The sequence below is a fragment of the Arvicanthis niloticus genome, chromosome 5 (assembly GCF_011762505.2).
Source record: "Arvicanthis niloticus isolate mArvNil1 chromosome 5, mArvNil1.pat.X, whole genome shotgun sequence".
In the NCBI taxonomy this organism is placed as follows: domain Eukaryota; kingdom Metazoa; phylum Chordata; class Mammalia; order Rodentia; family Muridae; genus Arvicanthis; species Arvicanthis niloticus.
In genome coordinates, this window is record NC_047662.1 from 25,311,839 (window position 1) to 25,329,650 (window position 17,812).

The 17,812-nt window shown below is 49.5% G+C and overlaps 2 protein-coding genes across 5 annotated transcripts in view; one reads left to right on the top strand and one right to left on the bottom strand.

Moving 5' to 3' along the window:
* The window catches only part of Nhsl3 (NHS like 3), a 28,457-nt gene extending 23,507 nt beyond the window's left edge, over window positions 1–4,950 (top strand). For all 3 annotated transcript variants that reach the window (XM_034502256.2, XM_034502259.2, XM_034502258.2), the window contains exons 6-7: window positions 56–2,578; window positions 2,940–4,950. In XM_034502256.2, coding sequence (XP_034358147.2) covers window positions 56–2,578; window positions 2,940–2,962 — 2,546 coding nt within the window. In that variant the 3' untranslated portion in view covers window positions 2,963–4,950. The remainder of the gene's footprint in view (window positions 1–55; window positions 2,579–2,939) is intronic.
* A 361-nt stretch (window positions 4,951–5,311) lies between these two features.
* The window catches only part of Yars1 (tyrosyl-tRNA synthetase 1), a 29,369-nt gene continuing 16,868 nt past the window's right edge, over window positions 5,312–17,812 (bottom strand). For both annotated transcript variants that reach the window (XM_034502260.2, XM_034502261.2), the window contains exons 6-13: window positions 16,546–16,638; window positions 14,848–14,983; window positions 14,201–14,286; window positions 10,989–11,124; window positions 10,314–10,411; window positions 9,224–9,417; window positions 7,853–7,994; window positions 5,312–6,126 (exon numbers count right to left, since the gene is read on the bottom strand). In XM_034502260.2, the coding sequence (XP_034358151.1) occupies window positions 6,016–6,126; window positions 7,853–7,994; window positions 9,224–9,417; window positions 10,314–10,411; window positions 10,989–11,124; window positions 14,201–14,286; window positions 14,848–14,983; window positions 16,546–16,638 (996 nt within the window). In that variant the 3' untranslated portion in view covers window positions 5,312–6,015. The remainder of the gene's footprint in view (window positions 6,127–7,852; window positions 7,995–9,223; window positions 9,418–10,313; window positions 10,412–10,988; window positions 11,125–14,200; window positions 14,287–14,847; window positions 14,984–16,545; window positions 16,639–17,812) is intronic.

Sequence of the window (17,812 nt, forward strand, 5' to 3'; positions counted from 1 at the left end):
ACAACGGGGAACCTGACCAGTCCCTTTGCTGACCCCATCTCCTTGTCTATTTCAGGCCTGCGGAACAATCGTGAGGCACCAGGCACCCCACAGCCTCCCGGTTCACGGGACGCTGTCCGCATTCCCACAGTGGATGGGTGCTCAGCAGGCCTGGCCTTGGGGACAGGGGTCCGGGTGTCCCTGCAGGCTCTGGAGGCAGAAACAGAGGCTGGCACTGATGCAGAGGCTATTATACAGCGCCACATCGATCGTGTTTACCATGATGACACGCTTGTTGGCCGATCCACAGGAGCCCGGCCACCACCACTGACGAGGCCTATGTCCCTCGCGGTGCCTGGACTGACAGGAGGAGCAGGGTCTCCAGAGCCACTGAGTCCAGCCATGTCCATCTCACCCCAGGCCACCTACTTGTCGAAGCTGATCCCGCATGCTGTGTTGCCACCCACGGTGGATGTGGTGGCCCTGGGCCGCAGCAGCCTGCGCACTCTGAGCCGATGCAGCCTGCTGTCTGCTAGCCCAGCTTCGGTTCGCTCACTGGGCCGCTTCTCCTCAGCTTCAAGTCCTCGGCCCCTTAGCCGCAACGCTTCCTCGTCCAGTGACAACTGGAGTCACTCTCAGTCCTCCGAGACCATTGTGTCTGATGGGTCCACTCTCTCCTCTAAGGGGGGTTCTGATGGCCAGCCAGAGGGCTCTGTAGCTAGCAATAATGTGGTACCCCCTCCTCCAGGGGGTAGTGGGAGGGGCTCCCCCAGCGGGGGTAGCACAGCTGAGGTCTCAGACACGGCCAGCATCCGAAGCAGTGGGCAGTTGTCTGGCAGGAGTGTGTCCCTGCGTAAGATGAAACGGCCTCCCCCACCTCCCCGCCGGACCTATTCCCTCCATCAGCGCGGCTCAGCAGTGCCTGATGGGCCCTTAGGGTTACCACCTAAACCAGAGCGAAAGCAGCAGCCACAGCTGCCTCGCCCGCCCACCACAGGTGGGGCTTCAGGGGTGGGGGCAGTATCTTGTCCACCCAGCTCAGCGGGCAGCTGGGGCTCTGGCTTGTCCCCAGGTGGCTCCAGGCGTCCCCCACGTTCCCCAGAACGGACACTTTCACCTTCAAGTGGATACTCAAGCCAAAGTGGTACCCCAACTCTGCCTCCCAAAGGTCTGACAGTTGCCCCTGCTTCCCCAGGCAAGGTTCAGCCCCCCAAACCAGATCGGGTGACATCCCTTCGATCTCCTGGGGCCTCTGTATCCTCGTCCCTCACATCTCTGTGTTCCTCTTCTTCAGACCCTACTCCTTTAGACCGCTCTGGCCCACAGATGTCCACTCCCTTGAGTGACAGGTTTGTCATACCTCCTCATCCTAAGGTGCCTGCTCCTTTCTCTCCACCACCTTCCAAGTCTAAGAGCTCTAACCAAGCTGCTCCTGCTCTGGCTGCTCCTGCTGTGGCTCCTGGGCCAGTTTCCACCAGTGACACCAGTCTTGCGTCTCCTTCCATGCCTCAGACAACCTTGACTCCAGCCCAGGAGTCTCCTGTTGCCTTCAAAGACCAGTCACCCCCACCATCCCCACCCCCATCTTATCATCCACCCCCACCACCTACTAAGAAGCCAGAGGTGCTTGAGGAGCTCCCACCTCCTCCAGAAACTGCTGAGGAGATCCTTCCAGATCCAAGCTGGCCACCACCACCACCACCTGCACCTGAGGAACAGGACCTGTCGATGGCTGACTTTCCCCCACCTGAGGAGGCCTTCTTTGTAGGCCCTGAGCTTGGTCCTCTGGAGCCCTGCAACTCGGAGGCTGCCATCCTTTCAGCTGCTAGCTTGTCCCAAACCCCTCCAGCAGCTCCACCAGCTCCACCAGCTCCACCTCCAGCTAGTTCTGTGTCAGAATCTCTGGCCAAGCTCCCTCAGAAGGACTTGGGCAAGAACAGTGGGGCTCCCAGGGAGGATGCTGGCACACCTCTGGTCACACCCTCGCTCCTGCAGATGGTCCGGCTTCGCTCTGTGGGTGCTTCTACAGGGGTTCCGAATCCTTCGAATCCTTCTCCGGGTTCATCAGCCCCTCAGAAGCCTCTGAGAAGAGCCCTGTCTGGGCGGGCCAGCCCAGTGCCTGCTCCCTCTGGGCTCCATGCTGCCGTCCGACTCAAGGCCTCCAGCCTGGCTGCCAGTGAGAGCCCTGGAGGTGCTCTGCCTACTGGAGTGCCAGAGGCAGAGCCACGGTCTCCACAGTCTCCAGCCTCTAAGGCCAGCTTTATCTTCTCCAAGGGTACCAGAAAACTGCAGCTTGAGAGGCCCGTGTCCCCTGAGGCCCAGGCTGACCTCCAGCGGAATCTAGTGGCTGAACTTCGGAGTATTTCAGAGCAGCGGACACCCCAGGCCCAGAAGAAGCCTTCCAAGGCTCCCCCACCTGTGGCCCGCAAACCCCCTGTGGGAGTCCCTCCCCCCTCCCCCAGTTTTCCCAGGGCAGAGTCTCTTACTGCTCCATCCACCAATGGGCTCCCTCATACTGAGGACAGGACTAAGGGGGAGCTGGCAGAGAATGGAGGTGTGCAGCTGGCTGCTACAGAGAAGATGGGCCCCCCTGGTTCAGGTACTGTAGGCACTGGTGCAAAATCAGTTCTCTGAGGGCCCACCATAGGTGGGCATGTTCTTGGATCTATAAAATGGTTCTGGTTTTGAGATACCTGTCTTCAAACTACTGATAGGAATCTGGGCGAGGAGGGAAAGCTGGGACACACACTCTGGCACCCGTCCCAAGTATATTCCAGTTTTGTCACATCATCTCTTTAGGTTTAAAATGTGGCGTAGACACCCATGTTACTCTCTGTCTATATAAAGTGTCTAGCCCAGTGTCAGTGAAGTGATGGGATACAGAAAGGTTGGGAAAGGTGCGTTTTGGGGTTTTTGTCAGAACCAAACTGGGAAGCTTGCTGAATGTCCTCTCCTCACAGATCCACAGAAGAAACTGGTCTGACTGTCATCACTCAACTGGCACTGCTGACCCATCCCAGGGATACAGTCTCTCAGGGACCCGAGCAGCTCCAAGGAAGAGAGGATCTGGCAGACACAACCTAAGACAGGATGCCTGCGGCCTTAATCTTCACAGCCTTCCTTCCATGTTTATGCAAGCCTGGTGTTGCCCATCCTCCAAATTACCCCTCCCCTCATGCCTTTTTCCTGAAAGGATTCACCTCCAGCAGCCCTTCAGCCTTGGCCTTAGCCTCCTCTTGAAGAAGGTAGCTGGTGGGAGTGGGTGGCTGTGCCCCACCCCCCACCCCCCACCCCAGCCCCAAGGCCACAGCCGTGGGAGGAAGCAGAATATGTGTTTATTTTGTTCCATGTCTGGAATCATGTTTATTGTAGTCCTGAATCAAAGCACTTTGCAAAGTGGATGCATGTCTATCCTCCAGGGCTCACGAAACCAAATTCCAAGAGCCTGTTTACAGGGGGGCAGCATCAGTCCTTGGTAGCCAGCCCCCAGCTGGGACCAGTCTGTCCACTCTGCCATCCAGTCCACTCCTTTCCTTAGTTCTTGGAAATGGGCAAGTCTCTCGTCCCCACAGGCTTCCCAGGCTGCTGGCAGGAGTGGGGCTGTGGAATTCCAAAGCACAAAAGGTACAGTCGAGGCTAGCCTTCCTGTGCCTCAACATAACACCAACCACTCTCCTGCCTTCCAGTCCTGTCAGGTGCTCCTTCTAGGGGACTTATGGGTGAGGAGAGAAAAGCCAGAGGAGGCCTGTGGCCACTGCACTAAGAAACCAAAAACCAGACTAGAGTAGGGAGCCATCTGGGATCTTGGCATGCTGGGCACCTGTCCTGTGACACTTGATTGTGTTTGGGTGGATGGGCACAGCTTCAGAGCCAGGAGCTCATGGGATGTGTCCATTTCAGCTTGGCAGGAAATATTGCCAAGGTGTGGGGAGAGTCTGGCAGGGACTTACTGGGCAGTGGGCCCAGGCCTATTCCTCAGATTCTTTCTCTGACCTGTCTCCACTCTTTGGTGCATGTCCTTTCTGCAGCTACCTTTCTGCCAGGTGGAGGGAGCTGAGGCTTTGTGGCCAGGATGGGAAGCCAAGGGCCTCTATTACCCCAGGTTCTTCTCTAGAAGAGGGGATAAGCAGTGATCTTTTGAGCAGGCCGGTGGCTATCCTCCTCAGATAGCAGCCTCCGCTATACTAATTTCTCTTCCTGGAATCTCATGACTTGTTTTCAGCTTGTACCACCTCTGAGGTAAGCTGGAGTTTCTATAGGCTCCAATGGCTGTGCCTCCTTCAGGGCCACCTCTTGAGTCATTTCAACAGGGCCTTGAGCCTGGCAAGCCATTAGCTTCTCCACTACCAAGGGAGCGACTCACTACCCCATTATTGACTTTGCTGTCAAGAACTGGGGAGATGGGGTAGAGTCCAGGTTCCCTAAGCCCTCTTGTTAGGGCTGCTTGTTTGTTGCTGTCTTTTCCTTGTCCAGCGTGTGATGGGGAGCTGCTGCTGGGTCGACATTACTGGAAGGGAAGACAATCAAAGTAAGCACTGTTCGCCCCAGGATCCAGGACTGGTCAGAACCCCATGAAACCAGGCCCTGGTCTGGGAGCTGTGGGGCGGGGAAGCAGCTGCCTTGTCTTCCCCCTCCAGGGTTCAGAGCTCTTGCCCTGGCTTGGGATCTGTGTGTTTCCCCACTGGGTGGGCCAGAGTACAAAGGAAGGAGAGTCTAAGAGGGACAATCTCTTTGTCCTCTGGGGTAAATGAGCTTGCCCTTGTGCAAATGGAGAGACCAAAAGCCTCTGATTTTTAATTTGCATAAAAATGTTAGAAGAGAGAAATATATATATATATTTCCTTACTTTTGAGTCTTTGATATGTCTATATAAACAATCCTTTCCCTGATTCCTTCTCCTCTGAAGCTTGAGTGAGACACATGACAAAGTTGTGTTTCATTAAAAGGTATTAATTAAATGATTGAAACTTGGCTGTGACTGCTGTTTTCCAGACACCGGCAGCAGGTGAGACCTGGTAATACGCAGTAACAAGGCTTGAGGAATGCACCCCTCATGCTAGCCCAGTCTGAAGCACAAAAGGACCTGGCTGTGGTAGACAGGCCAGTGCTCTGGCCCACACAAGAGATGGTGTCCTGCCTGCTGCAGGCACTGACCCAAGAGGGGACCTTAGTATTGACCAAGGGGACACTCAGGATGTCCATTACTTGTCCCTGCCTGTCCCATCCCATTGTATGGCTAAGTCAGCGATCCCAGGTTAGGTGAGTATAGCAGCTGCCCCGCATTCATGCTGTCCCCTGAGATGGTGTAGTACACGAGAATCTGTCCAGAAAGCCTTGTTCAGACACTTTATTTAAAGTTGACAGTGGCGGTTAGTGATCTGATTGAGATGCCTTATGGAGTACCTTACATTCTGAAGAAAGCTCCACAGTGTGTCAGTCCATTCCCATCCTGCTGCTAACACAGCTGGTTTGTTTAGCGATTGCCCAACCTAGCCAGATCAAGGGAACCCCAAGAGAGCTGGGGCAAATCCTGCCTCTGGTGCCAAGCCTCAGGGTAGGCAAGCCTGGAGAATGCTGCCAGCCCTGGGAAGCTTGGGAGACCTCTAGGCTCTGTTTTCCCTTCTTTTCAAATCCCACAATTTCCTGCTGGGGAGAAGCTGTAATTAGCCCAGACCAGGCACTCCTCTCAGCCCAAGGTACAGCTGCAGGGAAAACCCCATGGAAACTTGGGAACCAGTGTTTTTCCAATTACAAGGACCATGGAATAAACTTTTTCTGTGGGTTCTATTGAAACCAGATTTCTCAAATCAGCTGCCAAGGGAAGAAGGTAGAGCCAGTCTGCTGCTGGGCACCGTATCTCAGCCCAGACACTTTCCTTTCAGGCAGGCTGGGTCATCCTACACAGTAGAAGTCTCTTTCCAAGTCCTGTATTTAGTCATCAGTTCAGACCTGGTGCTTCAGTGTCCTGATGGGAGCGGGTGAAAGATAGACACAAGTCGAGCCGACAGATAGGATGGTGGGAGGACACCGAGCTGGCTAGCTGATGTTACCCCCTTTTAGTGATTTACAGGAGACAAACCCCAGCTTGGTCATGAAGTTGGTTTGCTTCCACTGTGCAATGCAGTCCTCAGAAATCTTAAAGTCGGCCTGAAAATCAAATCACAATGGCGGGACTCAACATTCTTACATTGTTAGCATAAGCTTCTCCAACTTTGCCATTTTGATTTTGAAATGGTCTCTCTGGGTAGTCCTAGCTGTCCTGAACTCACTATGTAGACCAGGCTAGTCTCAAACTCAGTGCGCTGCCTGCCCATGCTCCTGAGTGCTGGAGGGGTTAAAGGTGTGTACCATCACACCTGGGCCAACTTCTCAGCACAGCTCCCAAAGGCTTCTGTGTGCTTCCCTTCTGACAAGCACATCTGCATTCATGAGTAAGGACACAGATCTCTCAGACTGCTGATGTCCACCACAGCACCGCTGTGTGCACTGGGAGGCACAGATCAAACCTAGAGTTCTGATGCCTGTGCTGAGTGCTCTGCTACTAAGTGTGCTGCAGGCCAGCTATAGCAGGCTGCTAGTAAGCACAGCACACCGTGAACATGATCCCTGCCGCTATTTAATAAGAGACATCTTCCGGCATAAGGAGCAGATGAACGTGAATGCCCCTCTACCTAGCAAAAGACCAGAGGAAACAGTTGAGGATTACTGAGACAGGGTCACTGTGTAGCCCTGGCTGGCCTGGACCTCCTTATATAAGCCAGACTGGCATGAACCTGGGAGAAGCACTGAGGAGGGACTTGAGCCGTCCTCTCTGTCTCTTAAGTACTGGAATTACTATGTAGGCACCAACACACCCAGCAGGACTATGGATAGTCTCATTTTTGGTCCTGTATTTAAGACAGTTTCTACAGTGTCTGTTCCATAGAGAGCTAATGTGCCACACAGATGCAATCTAGGCATGTAGGACAGGGCGTGACACATTCTGGTCTTGATACTGAGAAGAATCAATGAGTAGGTCCAGGACCATGGGGGCAGCTGTGCGCGCACTGGTGAGTGCTCGAAGTTCAAGGTAGGGGAGGGGTCTGCTTCCTTTTCTTCATTTCTTTGCTGTGGTTTGGTGGGTCAAAACCTGAGCCCCTTGCCACACCTGCCCTTGGCTCTATGACTTCTGGTGACCCTGTCTCATCAGGAATCTTGACAAATAAGATGTGGATAACCTCCCATCTGCTGCGCTCTCAGACTGGATCAAATGGACAAGGAAGTGTCTCAAGTCCCTCCCTCAGTGCTTCATGTCAGTACTCAGCATATGTGGGGTCCTGAGATTAAGCTCACATTCAGATCTAAACGAGGACAGAGGGCTCAGATGCAGGAAATCTTGACTGGGAAAGAGGCAGCTGCTGATTCAGTAACAGCACACTGGGGCAGCCTGGGCAATGGAAGACCGCAGTGCGTTGGTATGTTGCATATGTCCCATAGCTAAAATTGGTTTCTTAGGGTGTGGTCGCCCGTGAGGAGATGCTCACATTCACTCTAGTGCTGCCGTGTGAATCTTCTTCCCAGTCTAACTGGCCAGTAGAGGCCAGAGCCTGTGACTGGGCAGCGGAGGGAGTAAAGTGGAACTGGAGGTTTGAGGGGGGGTTGCAGGGAGGGGGATGAGGAGGACAGACAGAGAGGAGGAAGCCACAATAGACCAGAACCTTGTGGCCAGGAGAAACAGCAAGTTACAATGGACTGTACAGCTGGGGCATAAGTTGGAATAACTCTAGATCTGCCCAATCCAGGAATCATGTGGCTTATAAATAACATCTGAATTGTGTGTCTTTTATATGGCCTTATTACAACATTATTTCCAACAATGGCAATAGTGTTTTACCTGTAGCTTCTCAAAGACTTTCTTCTTGGGCTTGAGCTCCTCATCTGGTTGGCCCTTCTCATAGCCCTGTACAAATACCCGTTCACCAGGAGCAGAGCCGACAGGAGGATCCAGAGGTTCAACCTGGCGGCTTGCCCCTTCTCTGGAAAGACACAGAAGAAAAGGCAAGATTACGGATTTCCCAAAAGCTCTGGATGTTAAAGTGAGTGAGCTGGGACCTAAAGGGACAGGACACCCTCAGCACTGTAGCCCAGAAGGTCCCCATCACCTTTCCACATCTCTGAACATATAACCAGGACTATATTAAATTCCTTTTCCTGGGAAGTTACAAGTGAGTCTTCAGCAAGGACTTTGTCCACAGTTACAACATGCTCCACTTCTTCCTAGTAGTGAGACATCTTCAGTTATGTTTGCCTGTTTGGAGAGAGTCTCATGTGGCCAAGGCTATACCAAACATGTTATGTCGCTGAACTGATTCTCAGGTTGCTTCTTGTCCAGTGCTGGGCTGTGGGTGTGGATCACCAAGCTCACATTTATGAGGGGGGAGCCTGAGGTCCACCAACTGAGCTGTATCTGACCTTCATCCTTTTGTTGTGAGACAGGCTCTCACTGTGCAGCTCAGCCTGGCCAGGACCTTGAGATGCAAACCAGGTTTATTAAAGAGACCCCTCCCCCTCTGTCTCCCAAGTGTCATGATCAAAGGTGGGGTGCTGTGCCCAGCATCCACTAATGTTTTTATTTTACTCTTAATTATTTAATTAATCCCCCGCAACTCCCCATGACAGGATTTCTTTGTGTTGCCCTGGCTCTCCTGTGGACCAGGCTGGCCTCAAACTCAGAGATCCTGTCTGTTTCTAAGTGCTGGGATTAAAGGTGTGCGCACGCCGGGTGGTGGTGGTGCACACCTTTAAGCCCAGCACTTGGGAGGCAGAGGCAGGTGGATTTCTGAGTTCGAGGCCAGCCTGGTCTACAGAGTGAGTTCCAGGTCAGCCAAGGCTACACAGAGAAACCCTGTCTCGAAAAACCAAAACCAAAAAAATAAATAAAAAATAAAAAAATTTAAAAAAGGTGTGCACCACCACTGCCTGGCAATTTTCTGTGTTTTTAATTCTGGAACTCACTATGTAGACCAGCCCTGCTTCCCAAGTGCTGGGATTAAAGGCATGTGCCACCACCCCTGTCCACCCCTATAGCTAACTTCTTATCTGTATGGAGATGTCTCGTTCCAGGGCTTGCACAGCAGCCCCTTTCTGCCTCATCCACTCTCATCAACAGGAAGGGCTTGCATATGGCACACAGAAAGGCACTCTACAGGCCGACTCCTCAGTCTTTTGTCCTCCCCTGGTCCCAGCCCAGCACACCCTCACTCACACAGAAGCACACAGCAGCATGCCCTGGGAGTCCACGCCTCTCATCTTCTGGGGTTTCAGATTGCACAGCACCACCACCAGCCTGTTCTGCAGTTCTTCTTTGGGTACAAACTGTACGAGGCCGCTCACCACAGTCCTGGGTTCAGCTTCCCCCACATCAATCTTCTCCACGTACAGGCTATCTGCATCTGGGTGCTGTCAGCGAGAGTCTTGTCAGGGCCAGAGAAGGCTCCGTGGGTATAGGTGCTTGCTACCAAGCCTGACCACTTGAGTTAGAGCCCCAGATCCCATGAATATTCCTCTCAACCCCCAATATACAAATAGGTAAATGGGGGATACCCACAGTGGAGTGGATTAAATGCTTGGTGAGTCGTCTCCGCAAGGACATCTGCTCTTCCCAAAGCTCCCCTACTCTGGCCCTTTTTCATCTTTGGGACAAGGTCTCCCTATATAGTCAAGGCTGGACTCCAACTTGTGGTCCTTCTGCCTCAGCTTCCCTAATTCTAGAATCATAGGTATGTGCTTTTCTTGACTAGTTTGAAGGAACATTACTTCTCAAGGGTCCAGATTTGAGAAAATAAACCTAGTGGCTTGTGGGAAATCTCCTAATGGGGATTAAAGACTGGAATGTGGTGACTGCGATTGCACCCCAGGTACACCAGGGTTCCAGGTGACGGACTGTACTAATCGGCCTTGGTCAGGAAGCTTGTCAATGTCAAGAAATCAATGTCAGGGGAAAACAGGCCTAGAACATGCCTTGCCAGCCAAAGACTGATCTCATGACCTATCTGCAAAAAAGGAAGCCTCCCTCCCACCCCCCACTGTCTAGGGGGACACGTGGCCAACCTAAAGCTAGTCCAGGCAAGCTGGTCCATCCCAGTTGAGTGCATCATCAGGCCATATTTGATGGCTAAGTTCCCTCTGTGTTCCTGGCTGTAATGTTCGAGGTTCAGAGGCCGCCTGCATTAGACACCTGGATTCTGACTTGAATATGACCCCAGGGAATATGTCTCCAGATAGGTTTCTTACAGAGGGAAACATGCAAACCTAACCATTCTGTGCCCCTTTGAGATGTGGTGAGGAATGACTACCTTGTCCACACTGAGGATTTTGCCCACACGGATATCCAGCCGGGATGGGATGACTTCCTCTGGTTCTGAGTTCTTGGCAGGGCCTTTGGCAGTAGACTCTGGGAATGAGAAGAACTTCATGGAGTCAGACTCTCCCTCCAGAGACTTCCCCCATCCCAATGGCAGGCCAGTACTGACAGCACCAGATGAGGATACTGAAAGGAGGATTTAGGAGAGAATCCCAGAACCTATCCACTGAGTCATATTTTAACACAGGCTCAGCAACCCTGCAGAAAGGATTCCATTTCTTCCCACACCTTTTCTCCATTATTAGGCTGGAGGGCAGGGCCTGTAGTAGTCTGGCCACCTTTGGGTATCTCTACTCATAAAATCCATGCAGAATTTGAGGGGTCTCTTCTGGAAGGGTCATACAAAGTATCTATGGCAGTTCCTAAGCATCACGGTATCTGGTTGGCCAACTCATGAGACAGAAGCAGAGAGATGGGAGGCTGTTAAGGTGAGCTTTCTTAGGAAGCCCGAGCAGACAAGTTCATTGAACCCGAGGCAGGCTTTTATGCTTCTAAGTCCAGTCTCACACTAGCCTCTGAGCAGTGTTGGTGTAATAGCAGGTCAGCTCAGTGTCAGTTAAAGCAAGCCTCAGGCACTGTTCCAGGCTCCTTTCCCAGCTGGACTTACTCTGCTTTGAAGGATCTGGGTAGGCGGCACTGGCCAGCTTCTTCAGGGCTGGGGTATTAAACTTTTCTCGAATGGGGTCCAACAACTTGTTCAGGGCAACTTCAACAGAATTCTTTAGGTCTCCAGGGTGTACAACCTGTAGAAGTAAACAGGGCCCGGTGAGAAGAGGCCTGGATCCAGAGTCTATTAAAGAGGTGACATGGTAGACATAAGTACATTCCCAGCAGTCTTGAGCCTCACTACACTCTTGTGAGACAACGTGGTACAGAGAAGGGTAACTGGTCTCAAAGGCAGTGGCCTGCCTGCCTGTCTCTCTCAGGTGGGCCTCACTATGTAGCCTAGGTTACCCTCAAACATACACTCTTCCTGCTCAGCCCCATGGAATGCTGGAGTCACAACTGTTGGTGCTGTATTCAGCCTGAGCCAGGTCTTCTGACTGAGTTCTGTTCTAGCTCATGGGCTGTGTAGGCACAGTGTGCTCATTATTCTGATTCTCTTAGTCTTTTCCAGTCATGCTCTGAGGTATAAACCAAACATTAGTCACTGAAAATGTTTACACAGGAAACCCTGGGCCTAAACAAGGCTCCAGTTAGTGGTGTGATTGGATCCCTAGCCCTCTTGTAGGTTTTATGTACACTGGTGTTTTGTCTGCATGGATGTCTGTGTGAGGGATTAGATCCTGGAGTTACAGACAATTGTGAGCTGCCATGTTTGTGCTAGGAATTGAACCCACAACCTCTGGAAGAACAGTCAGTGCTCCCAACTGCTGAGCCATCTCTCCAGCCCTGTCTTTATAAGTTCTGATGACGACAACTTTCACTACTTTTCTTTTTTCTTTTGAGGTACTGGGGCTTGAACCCAGTGTCTTGTACATGCTAGGTGAGCTTTCTACCGCTAAGCTACAATCTCAGTCTAGTCTTGGTTCACTTATAAAAAGAGAGTATAAGGCTGGGCCTGGTGACTCACACCTGTAGTAGTCTCAATCCTCAAGAGGCTGACACAGAAGGTTAGTGTCTGAGACCAGCCTAGGCTATGGTGCAAGACTCAGAAAACAATAAACAAACAAACAAACAAAAATGGGGATGCTAGCAGGGACCTGAGTCACATGACACGGTGGTCATGGAGAGTGGCGCTGGGGCCCACAGTATGGCTGAGCATCCCTCGCCTGCTCCAGAGTCTGGGCATCGATAGGATAACAAGAGAAATTCCACATAGGACCATGTATGAAATGCTACAGTCAAAGCACAGGCACGTGAGGGCTGGAGAGACTGCTCAGTGGTTAAAGGAGCACTTGTTGCTCTTGTAGGGGACCCAGGTTCAATTCCCAGCACTCCCTGGATCACAACTATCTATAACTCCAATTCCAGAGGATCCTCCTACATCCTCTTCTAATTTCTGTGGGTATGAAGTGTGCTTGTGGTACACATACATACATAAATATTTGTAGGCAAAACATGCATGCACATGCAATTAAGAAAAAAAAAACTTTAAAGGCGCAGACACACTAAAAATTCCCTACAAAAATCACCTCCAGGTGTGTAAAGTGTAAATGAAACAATGAACTGTTTGGTCAAACACCCTAAATATCACACTGTATGTGTAAACATTCCCAGATCTGAAGAAATGTGAAATCTAAACCACTTTTGGGTTTTCCTTTTTTGAGACAGGGTTTTTCTGTCCTGGAACTCCGTAGACCAGTCTAGCCTTAAACTTGCAGAGATCTGGCCCCGAGTGCTGGGATTAAAGGCATGACATCTGCCCGGCTTTTTTGTTTTTCTGTTTTTCTTTATGGATTTTGGAATATTTATTCAATCCGTGGCTCAGGAATTCATATTTTACTTTGTCTGTGTCCTATAGTTACCTTTTTGGACCTAAATCTAGCCTGGAAGTCCTTAGGTATTCTGAAGAGACATCTGTAGGTATGATCGCTGTGATACATTAATGACAGCATTTCTGTTTCTGATGCTACTTCTTCATTTCCTTTGGATTAGTTAATTTTGAAGGAAAGCTTTAGGCATGAGGCTATGCAGGTGTAAATTACGATTTATTATTGGCTGCAGTATCCATGCCATAGGTCTTGCACAGCCACTTGTCACTAGTGAGTGACTTCTGTCTCAGGCAGTGAAGATCAAAACTACGTGGACACATAAGTGAAAGTCTACCATGACTATGCTATGAGAATAGGGACTGCAGAGTTCTCCAGAAGCTTCCTTCTAATTATGCTCAACATTCCCACTAAGAACTGCTTTCAGGGGTGTGGGTACAGTGGCCTGCCTCAGACAGCAGAGAAGGGTTTCAGAGCAATGTTTCTGACACATTCCCTAATGGGCCACATGCCAGACCTCAGGGATCAAAGTGTCCCCCAGCTGCTGCTCAAACCCATTTACATCTAGTATTGCTTCCAAGACAGTTCTCCAGTCACTGACCCCGCACTGCTAGGGGAAGGGATGGCAAAGTCAAGTCAATCAGCCTGCCTTCACCAACTACTGAGATTATTATTAGAAAGTTTCTCTTAGGTGGTTCATGTGTGGTGCCCACCTTTAATCCCAGCACCAGGGAGGCAGAAGGAGATGGATCTCTGAGTGCCAGGGCTACATAGAGAGACCTGTCTTAAAAATCCAACATATGTATATAAATTTTTCTCAATTTTTAAAAGTTACATGTATGTTTGTGTGCCTGGTACATATATATACTATTGCCTTTGGAGGCAAGAAGACGGCATCAGAGTCTCTTGAGGTACAGTCACAGGCAGTGTGAGCTGCCTGATGTGGGTTCTGGGAACTGAACCCCAGTTCTCTGCAAGAGCAATAAGTGCTCTTAACAACTGAGTAACCTTTCTATTCCCACTTTCCCAATCTAGTGTTACATCAGCCCTCTGGAGCCATGAGAAGAGAACCCAGTTTTTCCTATACCCGAAGACAGAATATACACTTAAACGTGTCTGGGTGTGAGTAGTGCTCGAGTAGAGCCATGGAGAAGGTCTTTATTGCATCTAGCCCTTTGGAGAGGACTGAAGACCAGTAACTTATGTTTGTGCTATTTGCCCACCTACTTAATAAAATACTTGAATCCACATCTACGTCATTAACAAAACACAGCCTCGGTGGGTACCAAGACAGAGCTGTATGGTTCCTTCACACAGGCTGGCAGCCAGAAAGTGGGGGTGGGGAGGCTGTTAGACTTCAGTGGTCTTTGTCTTTCTCTAGCATTACCTCAGCAGCAAAGTCCTTCTCCAGCTCCAGGTAAACGGTGTAGGTCTTATTTCCGCCCCACTTCTCATCTCTTAGGATCACAAACTCTACAACACAGCAACAATCAAGTCAGGAACTGCCTGTGGTAACTCCTAAACCCAATGCAGAAGAGTGAGTGTGTGTGAGTATGTATGTGTGTGTGTGTATGCGTACATACATACGCATATCATATTTAACACCTTTTACTTTACCAAGTGAGTCATCTCAGCAGCCCTGGCATTTGACTTTTTATTTTTTAGTGCTAGGACTAAACCTCGGCTCTGATGTATGTTAAACAAGCTCTCTACAGCCGAGCTTTCCTGTTCTCTCATAGATAAGCAGCCACACAGTGTATCCAGCAAAAACCATTGCTTAGAGCTCTCTTGTATTCTAGTTCAATATGCCTGTCTCTGCAGCCTGACAACCCTATAAAACCCCACCTGCTACTGAACACACAGACGACTAAGGGACAGTCCAGTCTCACAACACACACTGTATATATGAAATCAGGGCAGAGATTCAGGGCAGCCAGTCCCCGCAAGAAAAACCTATGACAGTTTTAAGCACAGTCACAGCAGGACTTTGGATCGTGAGCCTGGCCCCTGAGAACCACGCAGGAAGAATCTTACCAGATTTGAGAGGAAAGAGGACATGCTTGATGAAGGACAGAACCCCGTTGTTCTCCACGTTGCCAGGCTCACAGAAGGCCTTCTTCAGCTTTTTCTTTACGTCCTCTTTCCGATCAAGGAGGTCGATTTTGGACTCCTAGAAGTCGGGAGGAAAGAGACCTCTTGTGGTAGAAAGTGAGAACACACTCAACTAATTTGAACACACACATTATATAATTTTTAAAACTTTAATGAAGTCTAATCTATCCATTTTTTCCTTGATGGATTTCACATCTTTTCCCTTCTTTTGAGCTAGGGTCTCGTGTAACCTACGCTGATGTCAAACTTGCTAAGGATGTTTGTGAACTGATCTTCCTGCCTTTCCCTCTCCAGTGTTAGAACTGCAGGTATGTACTACTAGGCCTGCTTTATGCAGTGTCGAGTCAATCCCAGGCTTCATGTATGCTAGGTGAGCACGCTACCAACTAAGCTACAGTCATGTCTTACCTACCTACCATCCACCCACCCATTCATTTTTAAAAAATGTGTGTGTGCGCCAGAGTGTATGTATGTGTACCAAATGTATGCAGGTGACTTACAGGACCAGAAGAGGACACTGGGAACTGAATCTGGGTCCTTTACAAGAACGTGTGCTCTTAACCACAGAACCATCTCTTTAGTTCCATATAAATTCTTAAAATGATGCTTGTTTGTTTGAGACAGGGTTTCTCTGTGTAACTTTGGTTGTCCTGGAACTCACTCTGTAGACTAGGCTGGCCTAAACTCAGAGATCTGCCTGCCTCTGCCTCCCAAGTGTGTAGCGCGTGCCACCAGTTCTCAGCAAAACAAAAATTTTTAAATAAAGATTTTAGTTATGTGAGGTGGCTCAATACTCAGTAACAGTTTGAAGCCAGGGCTGGTGAGATTGCAAGCTGATAAAGGTGCCACTGAGGCTGACTTGTAGTGTCCATCTTCCTGCCTCAGTCTTCATTCAGAGTGCTGACATTAAAGGTAGACAGTATCACCAAACCCAGCACAGTAGGGCTGAATTTTATCACAGCCCTAGGAAGAAAGAAATTCGATCTACTCGTTCTGGTCACCAGCAGCACTGGTAACAAGACAGCCGCTGCCTGGCTGGTGATGTACTGAATGACATAAAGTCATGCTTACAGCACAGACATTCAAGTGCTCTAGTTGGCTACGTTACTGTTCTTTGCAGTCTTCAATCCATCTTTTGCTGGAGTTTACTAGATTCAAGAAATGATTGTGTGCATGTGGGGGTGGGGAGTGGGGAGCAAGATGGCTCAGTGGGTAAAAGTGCCCGATGACTTGAGTTCAATCTCTGGTACCCACATGGCAGAAAGAGAGAACCAGCTTCCCTAAGTATTCCTTTGACCTATATACATAGGCCATGGCAGGTATGGATTTGCGCACACGCATGCACACGCGCGCACACACACACACACACACACACACACACACACACACACACACACACGAGAATGTCTGAGGATGCAGCTGTGGAAGGATGCTTGCTTCACACTCGAGAGGCTTTAGGTTCAATACCCAAAACTAAATGAATGGGAACAGAGCAGCATGAGATTTTTGGCCTGGTGAAGTGCCTCACTGAGAAAAGAACTCAGACACACAGACAAGCATGCATGTAGACACACACAAAATAAATAAATGTGAAGTGTAAAGAAATGGTCAGTGATTTACCTCTTCTGACGAGCTCATCTTGCTTCCAGTTAACCCAGGGACCATGGGATTCATCAGATGTACCCGTTTTGAATAGCCAAGTGCAGGGAGATACTAGAATGAAAAACACAAAATAAAACACTAAGGGTAAGCAGGCCAGGTGTGAGATGCTGTCTCAAAGATAAAGATAAAGGGCTGGGAAATAGCTCAGCTGGTAGGTGCTTGCCTAGCACGTTCAATAAATGTGCTGACTTTGACTCCTAGGACCTCATAAACTGGATATGGGAACTGTAATCTCAGTTTTTGGGAGGTAGAGGCAATTAGATGCTCAAGGTCATCCTTGGTTACACAGCAAATTAGAGGCTAGCCTGGGCTACAAGAGATCTTGTGTCAGAAAAGCCAACCTGCTGTGCCAGGTATGGTGACATATACCTATAAACCCAGCACTCGGAAGGTATATGCAGAGGCAGGAGGATCTATAGTTGTAAGGCAAACTGAACTTCGTGGTAAGTTCTAGCCATCTAAGGTTATACGGTATCATCCTGCTTCAACTTTTCCCCCTCAAAAACCCCAAATGGTGTCACTCTACCCAAGAAAACATTGTACACATTTTCCCACTCATTAAATAAATCTGAAAACTATTTTAATATAGTGTGTGTGCATGTGATGTGCGTGCATGCATGTGCATGCTTATATGAGGGTGAACTTACCTGTGTGGGTACGAGGCTAGAGGATGACACTGGGATGTCTTTTTCAATTGCTTTTCCACTGTATTTTTTTTTTTTTTAAGAGAGCATTTCTCACTGACCTGGAGCTCGAAGTTATGCTGGCTAGTGAGCCCCAGGACCCATGGGTCTTTGGCTTTCCTGGACTGTTACTATAGATACATGCTTCAGAACAGGCGTGTTTAAGTGACAGGTGGTGACTCAGACTCAGCTTCTCCTGATTGCAAAGCAAGCACTTTATCCACTGAACCATCTCCTCAACCCTCAGAACGTTCTTATCTAGCTCTTTGCCGCTGGATATGTTTATTTCTAAATATTTGCTTTAAAGTAATAATGTGGTGAGTACTCTCACATCCAGCTCAAGCTTTATTTACTTGTTCTGATTTTCTTAGGTCAGGTTTCCAGGAGCAGAATTTACTAGGTCAAAGGATAGGAACATTTTAGAGTTGTCAAAGTATTCTAGGAATTTGTATTTCTGCTTGAGTTGTTTTCTTTACACCTTGCCAAAATCAGGTTTCAAGAAGCTTTGAAAAATTACCAACTACAGAGGCTAGAGAGATGGT